The sequence below is a fragment of the Microcaecilia unicolor genome, chromosome 6, assembly GCF_901765095.1.
Source record: "Microcaecilia unicolor chromosome 6, aMicUni1.1, whole genome shotgun sequence".
NCBI lineage: Eukaryota > Metazoa > Chordata > Amphibia > Gymnophiona > Siphonopidae > Microcaecilia > Microcaecilia unicolor.
In genome coordinates, this window is record NC_044036.1 from 343849507 (window position 1) to 343862722 (window position 13216).

At 43.0% G+C, this 13216-nt stretch overlaps 1 protein-coding gene across 2 annotated transcripts in view; it reads right to left on the bottom strand.

Annotated features, from left to right (window-relative positions):
- Nucleotides 1-13216, bottom strand: part of PGS1 (phosphatidylglycerophosphate synthase 1) — a 50689-nt gene that overhangs the window by 15501 nt on the left and 21972 nt on the right. Inside the window, exons 6-8 of one of the 2 annotated variants that reach the window (XM_030208643.1) lie at nt 12683-12861; nt 11681-12202; nt 5154-5302 (exon numbers count right to left, since the gene is read on the bottom strand). In XM_030208643.1, the coding sequence (XP_030064503.1) occupies nt 5154-5302; nt 11681-12202; nt 12683-12861 (850 nt within the window). The remainder of the gene's footprint in view (nt 1-5153; nt 5303-11680; nt 12203-12682; nt 12862-13216) is intronic. The other variant, XM_030208644.1, reaches the window with a different exon arrangement.

Below are 13216 nucleotides of genomic sequence, written 5' to 3' on the forward strand. Positions count from 1 at the left end.
AAACAGGGAGTAAAGTGAAATGTTGCCTTGGAAGGAGAAAGATGAATAGTGGAGTTGCCCCAGATCTGTACTGGGACCACTGCTAGTTAACATATTTATAAAATGATGAATGGCAAGAAAGCTGATTACATTTACTCCTCGGTCGTCTAGCGGTCCGGCTGAATCTTTTGCCGGCTTCCTGCTTTTGGTATACCTAGGGAAATTTTTGCTATGTGTTTTTGCCTCCAACGCGGTCTTTTTTTCGGGGTCCCTCTTGGCTTTCCTTGTCAGCGCTTTGAATTTGACTTGACATTCCTTATGGAATCTATGCGGGGTGCAAGGATCAAATCATAAAGAAACTTCAGACCGCCCAAAATACAGCAGCCAGGCTTATATTTGGAAAAAACACGTTTTGACAGCACCAAACCACTCAGAGAAAAATTGCACTGGCTACCAATCAAAGAATGTATCACTTTCAAAATCTGCATGACTGTTCATAAAATTATTTACGGCGAGGCACCGGGATACATGACAGACCTCATCGACCTGCCAACCAGAAACACCACAAAATCTACACGATCATACCTAAACCTCCACTACCCAAGCAGCAAAGGACTCAAATACAAATCCACCTATGCAACCAGCTTTTCCTACCTAAGCGCAAAACTATGGAACGCATTGCCAAAAGCAGTAAAAACTACGCTCGACCACCTACATTTTCAGAAAGCACTAAAGACAGACCTGTTCAAAAGAGCATACCCCACCGACCCAACATAAAAATACCTGTTCACTTGCGACACAACATAACCAAAGACTGGAACGGACATTACCTGACTCTTCTTCCCCCTTTCCCTAAGTCCCCCCCAACTGTTTCCTACCATACATATACCTGATTCTACCACAATATCACTTTGTATTCATTCATACTATGTATTTGTTCAAACCGTAATTGGCTAACACCGTTAATAGTTATATGTAAGCCACACTGAGCCTGCAAAAAGGTGGGCAAATGTGGGATACAAATGTAACAAATAAAATAAAAATAAAATTTATAGATGACAGAAAACTATTCAAAGCTGTTAAATTGCATACATACTGCGTGAAATTGCAGGAGGATGTTCAAAGGCTGGAAGACCTGGGCATCCAAACGGCAGAAGAAATTTCAATGATGCACATTGGGTAGATGATGTTAGGTACCAAATGAGGAGTCACCACTGAGGAAAAGGATTTAGGAGTCATCGTGGATAATACATTGAAACCTCCTGCTCAGAGTGTGGCAGTAGCCAAAAAAGCAAACAGAATGTTAGGAATTATTAGGAAAGAAATAGAAAATAAAAGAATATTATAATACCTCTGTATCGGTCCATGGTGTGCCCTCAGCATATCGTGTTCAATTTTGGTCACTGCATCTCAAAAAGATATAGCGGAATTAGAAAAGGTTCAAAGAAGAGCGACCAAAATGATAAAGGAGTTTGGACAAATTCCTGGAGGAAAAGTGTATAAACCATTAGTAAGGAAAGCCACTGCTTCTTCCCGAGGTTAAGTAGAATGGGATTTTTGCTACTTTATTGGACTCTGCCAGGTACTTGTGACCTGGACTAGTCAATGTTGGAAACAGGATACTGGATTAAATGGATCGTATGTTATTATCTGCATATCTATTAGCTCTTGCTATACCGCCTTTCATGTTCTACATCACCAAGGAAGGAGGTTCAAAATCCCTCACCTTTAGTCAAAATTTAGGATTTCCAGCAACTCTTCAACCTGACTCGCAGACTGGATCCCTAAAAATGGTCTCTAGACCATATAGAGGGGCATAATTGAACGAAAACGTCTATCTCCGTGGGCGTTTATCTCCGAGAACGGGTCCGTGAAGGGGCGGACTGAACCGTATTTTCGAAAAAAATAGACGTCCATGTTTTGTTCGACAATTTGTGAGCTGGGCGTTTTTGTTTTCAGTGATAATGGAAAATGAAAGCGCCCAGCTCAAAAACGAATAAATCCAAGGCATTTGTTCGTGGGAGGGGCCAGGAGTCATAGTGCACTGGTCCCCCTCACATGCCAGGACACCAACCGGGCACCCTAGGGGGCACTTTTACAAAAACAAAAAAAAAGGTAAAAGAGCTCCCAGGTGCATAGCACCCTTCCCTTGTGTGTTGAGCCCCCCAAATCCCCCTCAAAACCCACTGCCCACAAGTCTACACCATTACTATAGCCCTAAGGGGTGAAGGGGGGCCCCTACATGTGGGTACAGTGGGTTTGGGGGGGTTGGACGACTAAGCATTAAGCAGCACAATTGTAACAGGTAGGGAGGGGATGGGCCTGGGTCCACCTGCCTGAAGTCCACTGCACCCCCTAACAACTGCTCCAGGGACCTGCATACTGCTGCCAGGGAGGTGGGTATGACAATTGAGGGTGAAAATAAAAAGTTGTGAAACGGCATATTTTGTGGTGGGGGGGGGGGGGGGTTTCTGACCACTGGGGGAGTCAGGGGAGGTCATCCCCGATTCCCTCCAGTGGTCATCTGGTCATTTAGGGCACTTTTGGGGGCCTTAATCGTGGAAAAACAGGGTCCAGGAAAAGTGCCCTAAATTCTCAGTAAAAACGCATATTTTTTTTCCATTATCGACGAAAGGCGCCCATCTCTGATCTCCCGATAACCACGCCCCAGTTCTGCCTTCGACACGCCCCCATCAACTTTGTCCGCATCCGCGACGGAGTGCAGTTGAAAACGTCCAAATTCGGCTTTCGATTATACCGCTTTATTCGTTTGAGATAAACGTCCATCTCCTGATTTGGGTCACAATATAGGCGTTTTTCTATTTCGATTATAAGCTGGATTGTAACCCAAAATCTATGTACAAAAGGGGGACTTCTGGAAATAGATTTTGAAACTTAAAAAATACAAAATGCCAAACATTCTGTTTCATGAAACAAGCCCCTCATAGGTTGAGTCATGATATATTATCAATTTCATGGAGTCAAGAGCTACTTTACACTTTTCCTTGTAATCCCCTCTTCTCAAAAGTGACAAGGCTAATAGCATCACTTGGGAAAGGTCAGATTTGGTCCGCCTGATTTCCCTAGCACAGGGTGAAGTGGTCTAAACACAAAGACAATTCACAGCTTAAGATATTGAAAGGAAAATCTCTCTTCACTACCTCCAACCAGAGACGTGCAAAAAATTGCTTCAAAAAAATCCATCTAGGAAAAAAAAAGTCTTGGTCCTCAAGTGGGTCCTTTTCCTTTGCTGTCACAGGGCCGACAGTTAACTCTGTGCATAGTCATGGCTCTGCTATCTCTGTTAGCATTTTAAAAAAACTGGTATTAATCCATCATTCGTGCAAGAATTCATACATACAAAACCTTCAATCAAACACCCAGCTTCTTCTTGGAATCTGAATACCATTCCTTGATCTAACTCCAGTGATTCCCAACCTGGCTTCTGTGGAAACCTAGGATTCCTCAACGTCTTTGGAGGTTCTTCGAGAAATTAGATGGTAGAATCTGCTTTCTATGAACCTTTATATGTTTAGAGGTTTTCTTGGTGTATGACAAAATATTTTAGAGAGTGGGAGTCACTGCTCTGCTAGTTGTTGAAATGGATGGTTATGGAGTAGACTTCACAAATGTCTCTGAAAAACATTTTGGGTTGCCATGATTTTGCCTCCAAACATTAGGAAAATTCAAGCCCTTGTTCATCTTCCACTTACCCAATTTTTAACATAGAGAGTGGTGCTATGGGTGCACTAGAGAATGACGTGGGGATAGGGACAAGGCCAGAGCCCATGAGGACGTGTCAACTTTCTACTTTGAAGCCCGTTAATGAACTGGTCTGTTATGTTTGATGCAGACTTTTTTTTTTTTTTTTTTAAACAAGCAAAATTTGCATGAGGGATTCTGAACATCCTGCTACCAGCACATCTTCTAAGAAGACATCTTCTATTGCAGGAGGGACTGTGGAAGACAGGAGAGCTAGACTGAATCCTGTTGATGACTTCTTATTCATCCACAGATTATAAAAAGTCTCCCCTCTAGGGCATACAGAACAGGTTGTATTTTGTATCCCTGGACATTTTAACAGAGTGGATTAGGATTTCTTGGGGTAGTATAAGTCAGCTGTTGTTGGGGTTGGAAGGGTAGATAGAGGGTGGTGGTGGGGACAGGGTTTATTATAGCTGCTCGTTATTATTGTTTTCTATTTGTAATTTATACACAACAGTTGCACAGCATACTTTGTCCCTGTGTCATTCTGTACTTTGAAGGCTGTTCATGAATTTCTATTCGAGTGATGCAGACAATGTTTTCATTTTCTACTTTAATAAAACGATTTAAATATAAAATCATAAGTGTTTGAGGCTTCTGCAGATGAGGACAGAGCCCACAGGGATGAGGACAGAGCCCACAGGGATGAGGCGGGGACATAACAGGGATGGAGATAGGGCCTGCGGAGACGGGGTGGGGGATGGAGACAGAACCCACGGGGACAAATTTGGTCCCCGTGTCATTCTTTTTTTTTTTTTTAATCTTTTTATTGGTATAAAAGTGTACAGAATTAAACACTGTGATCCGCAAATAAAACCCACATTAACAGTAACAATGAGTGTGTCATGGGAGTAGTAGTTACCACATTTTATGTTTGTTCCCCTACTAGCAAAACTCCCTCCTATCTCCCTCCCCTCCCTACTCCCACCCCCCCCCCCCCCTTCCCTTCAACAGTTCAAGATACGGCTTTTTGCAACCTCCCGTGTCATTCTTTAGTGTGCACCCCAATTATGTTTTTACTGAAAATGATTTAAACTGAACTCTGAACTAATCTATAATTCTTCTATTGTTCTTTCTTTCTTTCTCAAGCCACATTCAAGCATAGCAGAGGAAAGATTGCACAATCTAAGCTTACTCTATGGCCTAAATAGAACCAAGGATCTTAGAAAACCATTTCAAATTATTAGATTCATACAAGCTTGGAAATCTGTAACTGTGTGTCTGAGTCTTTACAGGGTATCACACAGGAGTCTAATGTTGGTACTGCACTGCAATTGCTGGTTTTCTTGGGGGGGGGGGGGGGGGGACACAGATATGATCCCTACTTCACAATGGTTTTCAAGAAATCACCATTTGTCTCGCTAAAGAAAGCTGCAGGCCAACTGCTCCTGGCCTGCAACTACGCTCACCTGATGTAGCTGTTCCTGCAGATCTCGATTTGTTGTCACAATAGCAATCTGAGCTTCCAGGTCCCGATAAACTGATCGATACCCAAAATTGGGAGAACCTATCAGAGTGAGAGAAGGCAGGCTGCTTCCTGTCTGGTAAAGCCACAGACCTGCAAGAAAACGAGAGACTAGAAATGACAGTGTTCTTCCAGGAATCTGTATCTCCCAGCTACTCCCATAGGTGATGTGTCATCCTCTTTAGCACCCAAAAAGCTTCACCTTCATGTCTCACTGCTTGGGTTTCTGTGCTAAAAGATGGAAAGCAAATGGGATAAACAGAGGATCCTTAGATGATAGAAGAAAAGAGTGTGGCACTTAATGACTGTAAAACCATTGACTCTGAGAAAACACTGAGGTGTCAGTTTAAAATTAGGGACACGGGGAAATCCGTATACATATTAACCTTCCGCTTGATGCACACTGGGAAACTTCCTGCCATATTTTGGCGTGAGATTCAGGCTTCTGAGGCCTACTTAACTCTCAGAAGCACTGTCTCTTTGAGCCACATGTAACTCTCCCAAATCCCTTGTCTAATTTCCCAGCTAACAACACTCCTTGGGCCCTTTCCTTATCAGCCATCTCCCTTGGATTTCTAATCCCTAAGTGCATCACTCTGCACTTTTTTGCATTTGTTGTCGGTTCCAACAAATTTAAGTCCATGGGCTCCGCAGGCTTTGTCCCCATTTACAGAAGTCTTGAGCACTTACGATTTTATATTTAAATCTTTTCATTAAAGTATAAAAAGGAACAATATTCTGTGCAACTGTTTATAAATCACAAATAGAAAACAATAATGAGCAACTATACTCCCTTCCCACCCTCTACCCTTCCAACCCCAACAATAGCTGACTTCTACTGCCCCAAAGAACCCTAATCCACCTTGTTAAAATGTCCAGGAGTACAAAATACAACCCGCTCTGTATACCCTAGTGGGGGAGAAATTTGCCCTATGAAGCACTGTTATGGTTTTTTTAGTCTGTGAATAAATAATGACAATAATCTCGGGATTCAGTCTTCCACAGTCCTTCCTGCAATAGAAAATGTCTTCTCAGAAGATATTCTGGTAGCAGGAATGAAACAAAAAGGCACACAACTGCTTACAAAACAGTACATAAAAAACAACAAAGCAGTGGAATCATTAGCATATCAGTTCAGTTGGAAGTAGCAGATAAGTGGTTTGTACCCCTGACACAGCCTGAGGGTGAAACGTGGCCACGTCGGGTATTGTTCCAATAAATGCATTTGATTCCACTGCTTGGTAGCAGGAATGTACAGGACCCCCATGAAAATTTTGCTAGTTGTGGTCAGCGCTTTTGCTTGTTTTTCCGAAAAATGAAAACATCGCCTGCATCACTCGAATATAAATTCATAAACAGCCTTCAAAGTAGAGAAAGTTTGTCCCACGTCATTCTCTATGTGGAATTACATATTATGCTTATTTTCATGCAAGCATTGGCAAAGTCGAGGGAGTTGAAGGTGTGGTTTTGTTTTGCTATCTTCAGATTAAAAGTGATTGTTATGACATTAGAGCTTGGAGTGTATGACAGTCATAACAGAGCTGTTGCTTTTCGTATGCTGGAAATGTAATAAAAATTGGGGGGAAAAAATAACAAAAAACATTCTAGAATCCAGCTAAGGTACCAAAAGTGGGGTAGACAGAAGGATATCAAATGCAAAATTTCAGCCTCAGGTATGGATTTATGTCTTTAAAACATGAGAAACATTTTTCAATAAAAAAAAAGTAATTAACCCCAGAAATCACATTCCCCAAATAATTGCATGGCCCCATTTAACTGACCCTATAATACACAAAACGTTCAAAAATGAAAGCTGCCCCTCCAAACCTTTATAGCCTTCATCTGTTATTTGAAACCCTACTTTTTCGTTACATAAACTATGAATGTAAATAACTATTACAATTTCAATCTTATAACCCATACAATTGTTTACATAAAAGACAGACTCTATTCCCCATCTACACTCCTCCTGCTGAGCGCTTGTGGGAACTGGACCCCAGAAAAATGTATCCAGCTCCTGCTAGTGTAGGGGAGCTAAGAATAAAGCATTACTAGTAACCTCTACGACCACCAGCTCACATTAACCCACGGTTACAAACCACGCCACACACATTCCTTTGCATGCTGCATGAACCCTAACATACACACACAACATATACATTCACATAAGTGACCCAGGCAGAGTGCCGCTAACGCCAGCTAAAAAAGCAGCAACAAAGCCGAAAGGTGACCAAAAGGCCAGAAGACAGTATGACAAGAATGAAGTGCGAGGAAGATGCTCCAACGTGAAACAGGGAAAGGGCTGGGAGTAGCTCCACTTCCAGTCAGTAAGGAGGAAGCTGGTGAACTGCACTTACTGTCACACACATGCACAACTGGTTCGGCCAGTTTCATAAATCTCCTTCCTGCTAACAACCAGTGCCTCTGCCTGATTTTCAGACATTCTGGAACCAAAATACTGAGCACCTCCGAATAAAAGACAGAGATCATAGCGGCAGCTCCTTATGAAAGCACTTGGTTCTAAGAGAAGGAAAACAAGTAACAAAGCACAGGAGAGGAGACAGAGGCCAATACAGGAAGCTACCGCAGGAAAAAGTGCATGGTTAACGAGCATTCTGCCAGCACTTCACTGGCCGCACTCACACAGTACATTAAAATGAATGGTAATGAGGCCATTAGGTAAATGCACGCATGAGAAATTCACCGCCAGGTATGCGGCAGTGGAGAAGAAAATTTGCAAGGATTTAATGTTAAGTTTCTTCTTTTCTGCAACTTTACACGACAGGATGGAAATAACAGCTGTGCGTAGAGGTAACAGTGGCTTCACTGTGAATACGTGAAGAAAACGTACCAGCACACATCTGTGTATGCCGTTCTGTGCATAAATATTAGCCTTGCAAAATATTGAATGTGCAAGAAGTTATTCACACAGAGAATATTTCGGTTCATGGGCATTTGTGTGCAGGCACTTTTCTTTTCTGTGTATATACGTGTCCGGCAGGCTTTCCTCGATTAGTACACCAGTTCTGCGTGCTTTGAATTTGCATCTCATTAGCTTACTGTATCAGCGTGGAATATTTTCTTGCTCATCTCACAATAGAAGCTGAACGTCGGCCATCAGCACCCAACTGTACTAGTGTAACTTTCTAATACCTAGGCAGCAAATGCTATACCACTCCAAAAAAAAGGCATGACTAGGCCTGTTCAGAGGGACCTACTGGAAAGCTGCTATTCGTTGTTAACCATCTAATGATCATCTGTTATGAAAGGTAGAATATCGATTATGTGTACAAACAAACTATAGTAGCAAAATACCTTATTCAGTCATATCATGTCTACTGTAATGTGTCTTCTATCATTGGTTTTAAATGTATAATGTACTGCGGATAATGCTGTACAAACTGTGGAAATAAATACAAAATAAAGAACTGAATTAGAAACAGAAATATAGGTGAGTCACCGTCTGCACACCCGAGAAACAGAAAGAGAAATACATTCTGCCTTGCACTGTACAAAATCCAAACAGAAAAATGTACATTTCCCATATTTGAGAGGGGAAAAAAAAAAAGACCACACAAAAAAATGAAAAAAAAAATCAAGATATTTGTGGTGTCATGGAAACGTTATTTTAGGGGTTGTCCTAAGATTACAACGATTTCTCTTAATTAAAAAGATTTTAAAAATGAGTGCACTGTCTGACTCTCACTTGTACTTCACTGGAAATTAACGGGAATGGAACCCACTCAAATCCAGAAGCTTTCGGATCTTACGTCAGAAGGGGGCGGGCCTAGGCCAGGGAAGGAGAGATGTCATGAAGACTCGGCGACGAACAGATCTTCTTCCTGCCCGTGCAGCGCCTTCAGACAGAGGTGAGAGGTGCTGCGCGGGCCCGGTAATGCGGAGAGGGGTCCCGGTGGAGCGGTGGCGACGACCTCAGGGGGGGGTGGGGGCGGAGAATGACGGGAGGCGAAGCTTTGGCAGAGAAGAGAGAAAGGAACAGGAAGGGAGGGGGACCAGGGCTGCTAAAATTTTGATTTTTTGTGCAGGGGGAAGCAGGAAGTGGGGGGGGGGGGGGAGGGGGCAAGGCCGTCCATACAGGACGCTCCTGACGAGCGCCCTTGCCCCCTCCCGATCCTATTTCGATTTTTGTTTTTAGTTTTCTATGGATGCAGGGGGAAGCCTAGGAAGTACTGCGGTAGCGTTTTTATTTAATCTTACTTTTAAACATGCCAGCTCGGATTTGTATGCTGCAGGGGGGAGTGGGGAGTAGCGGCCTGTCTGACAGCTCAGGCCTTAAGGACAGCTCTGACCACACATAAAATATATCGCGGTAAATGATTCGGTGCAATCGTCGGTATGGTTAGTGCATCCCGAATCGTACACATTACAATGGTAGTTACTCGTTTGTATTCCGTTTTCGTTAGCTGCTAACTTCATCGGAAAAAGGCCTTTAATGCATGCTACAGTTTAAAATTTCCTCGTTAAAGGGTCAAAGTTTTGTGCATCTGGGCCTTAATCAGGATTGCAATGCTGCAAACAGCCCCCCGTCCAAGCACAGTAGTAAAATACCTCAGCTCAAGTCAGCTACTTGCCAGCAAGACTGTCACCACAATGGGGGGGGGGGAAGAGGGAGAGGGGAGGGAGCTCAGAGACCTCCGAGTTATACACTAGCTCCACAGCAAATTTTCTTCTGAAGGAGTTTTGCAGATGGACCCAGATCATCTAAGCTACCCCTAAGCTCAGCTAAACCGGCTAACGAGCTGCACAGTTAAGCTGTCAAGCCTCCGCTGGAGACAGAGAAATAAAGATTCTAGGGCTGCATGGTACTCTTAAGGTGTGAATCACAAATAACTTGCTTTCTTTCTCTGTCCAAGAAAACACAAGGGCAAACGGTCTGCAAGCTCCAAGATGGAAAACAAACGAAGCAGACTGCAAAAATAAAACAGTAATTTATTATTAAAACCTGAAGTTATATATACATAAATAGCCCGACACAGGCCGTGTTTCGCCCGACAGGGTTGCTTCAGGGGCTATACAACAAACTCACAAGTTTAATTGATAATATTGGATATGTGCTGAGATGAACATAACGTCAAACGATCAGTCTCTTATCTCTGAAAATGTTTTCAGAGATAAGAGACTGATCGTTTGACGTTATGTCAATACTCTTTTGGCATCTCTGATAGAGCTGTTTTTCTAAATTAATCAAGGTGATCTCCTATGTATGAAATTTCAGTTCATCTCAGCGCATATCCAATATTATCAATTAAACTTGTGAGTAAAGGATTGTTGTATAGCCCCTGAAGCTATACTGTTTTATTTTTGTGATCTGCTTCGTTTGTTTTCCATCTTTCTTTCTTTCTTTCTCTGTCTCCATCCTTTGGTCCACAAGTTCTGTACTGATCTGTGGGATGCTAAGGAGTGGGAGAATTACCCTAATATGGATTAGGCAACTATCTCACTAGGACATGCTGGAGGGTACCATTTCCAATGAAACAGATGTCTGCTTCATAGAGCAATTGGTGCTGGAACCAATCAGCAAGGGGGAGGAGGGGGACATTACTCCAGATCAAGTCCTCACTCATTGCAACAAGGCTCTGGTACTAGGAGGAACAGCAGTGAGGCTGCTGGACAATAATTTATATTCCACATTGCAAAATCATTCTCAGTCCAACTGAACATACACTAAAATAAAATAAAATACAAGACATCACAAAATGAAATTACTGAGGGCCTTCTATAATGCAGTACAATATTATATCATAAACAACTATCACAGCCCATCTTAATAAACCACAAAAAGAAATTCTTATGATAGTAAGAGTCCAAAATATTTGATAAAGATCTATGTTTTAAACTTTTTCCAAAAGATCATATAGACAATTTTCACTTTAAGTAGCCCAGGGAGAGTTTTCCACAGTAATGAGGTTTGCCCGAGGGAAAAGAGAGCAAGATCCTAACTTGGTCACAGTGCTTGGGAAAGCGTGTAGCGATGGATGCATGGAATGTGGTTATAGGGAGACATATGGGATTAGTATAATAGGGTACAGCTTAGAAAGGCCATGAGGACCTACAAGACCAGATGCCAAGGTTACAGTTGTGTTGGTGTTGACTGTTTGGATTACCGTAGGACCTTATGATTGGAAGCGGAAGGAAAGAAGTGCTAGGTGTGAACTTAAAGACGAAGATCTTGACTAGTCTGCTAGCTGGGAGGGTGGGGTGCAAAGAAGGAAGATGACGGAACTGCAATGCCCCCTGCTCCTAGTTGGATCACCCTGTGCAGAACTGCAGAGCTTTACTGTTGACAGTCCACATGTCCACTGGCATCTCAGAATGGAGTGTACACGTGCACCCCCCTGCTGGTCACTTTGCCCAGGTAAGAGTATTTATACACACTTCTCTTCTCCCTCCTGCCCAAGTCCATTCAGTGGCTCCCTTATCACTAAGCCTATGGAGAACAGATATACTTACCTTTTGCATGAAATGTCCAGTTACTCCTGTAGTACTCCTGCAAGCAAATGCGTTCCTGCTGTCCCTTCCTGCATACTTCATTGTGGAACTGGTGTGCAATGTGAACATATGCAGCTGGGATTGCTCCTGCCACCCCTTTGGCACCAAAGAAGCCGTTCACCTCTGGAGAGGCGAGCAGGATCCGATAGCTGGATCTGGTATCCAGAAGCAAAGCCCAGTAAGTTTGGGTGAGGTTAAAGTAGCCCGTGGAGAGGTGCACTGTGCTCCCTCGCTCAGCCTCAGTCAGAAGGGTCTCAGTCACAAGTTCATCTATTTCAATTCCAAAAGGCTTCATTTGCAGAAGTGGATAAATCCAGGTGTCTATCGTCGCTCTCTCACTCTCAGAATGGTACGGCTTGGGATCTGCTTCCTGGTCCTCAGTGTGGAAGACCACAGTGTGCTGTTGGTACTGTCGTGCTTTGAATGAGTTTACAACTTCCATTATTCTCTTCTTTGCGGCTTTGCAGTATTTCCCCTTATCTCCTGCAAAGAGACAGAATGATTTTCATTCAAGGCAAAATACAGATGTTACAAAAAATATATAAAAACTTAAATGATAGGCCATGCGGGGTCAAACCAAAGGTCAACCAAGTCCAACATCCCTCTTAGAAGCTGTGAGACAGGTGAGACATTAATGGTAGTATTAATATTGAGCAGTGACCAGTCCAGGATCCCTTGTCATTCAGACCCAGAGATAAGCAATGGCTTTCCCAAGTCTACCTAGGTAGTATTTGCCAATTGACTTTACCTCCAGAACTTCTCCAAACCCTGAGAAATATCACTTATTGGGAATGCTTTTTGACTTTGCCCTGCTTTTATCCAATTATGGTAAATAAATTGGCCAATGGTGGCTGGAGGAGATTCACATTTTGATCCAGCAACACCAGAAGGCTACACACAACCCATTGTGCTTGGAAGTGAAACAACTGGCCAGCAATAGCACAAGTGGCAGCTCCCTCTCACCATGGTAAGGATGCAGCATTCCCTCTTTCACAAGGACTGTGTCATCCGGTTGCAGCTGCAGCGAGACATCCCCAACAGCCTCCACCAGCTCTGTGAAGAAATCAGCCAATTCTGGGCATCCCTGCAGCCAAATATAGCGGTCCTGGCGATTGGTGAAGTACGAATCACTTAAGTTTGCTCTAAAATAAAGAAAAATCAGCTAACGCTAGATTTTAGGATGCTGAGCAGGAGAACAGGATCAGTCAAGCGCATACAGTGACAAACCACAACTAAGTCAGCACATATACAGCTATCCACAACTGGAAAATAATTACTTCTCACCACTTAAGAACAAAAGAATAGCCAATGGTCCATCTAGCCCAGTATTCTGCTTCCAACACTGATCAACCCAGGTCACAAGTACCTGACAGAATCCCAAAGAGTAGCAAGATTCATGCTACCAATCCCAGGGCAAGCAGTGGCTTCCCCATGTCCATCTCAACAGCAGCCTATGGACTTTTACTCCAGGAACTTGTCAGACCTTTTTTTTAAACC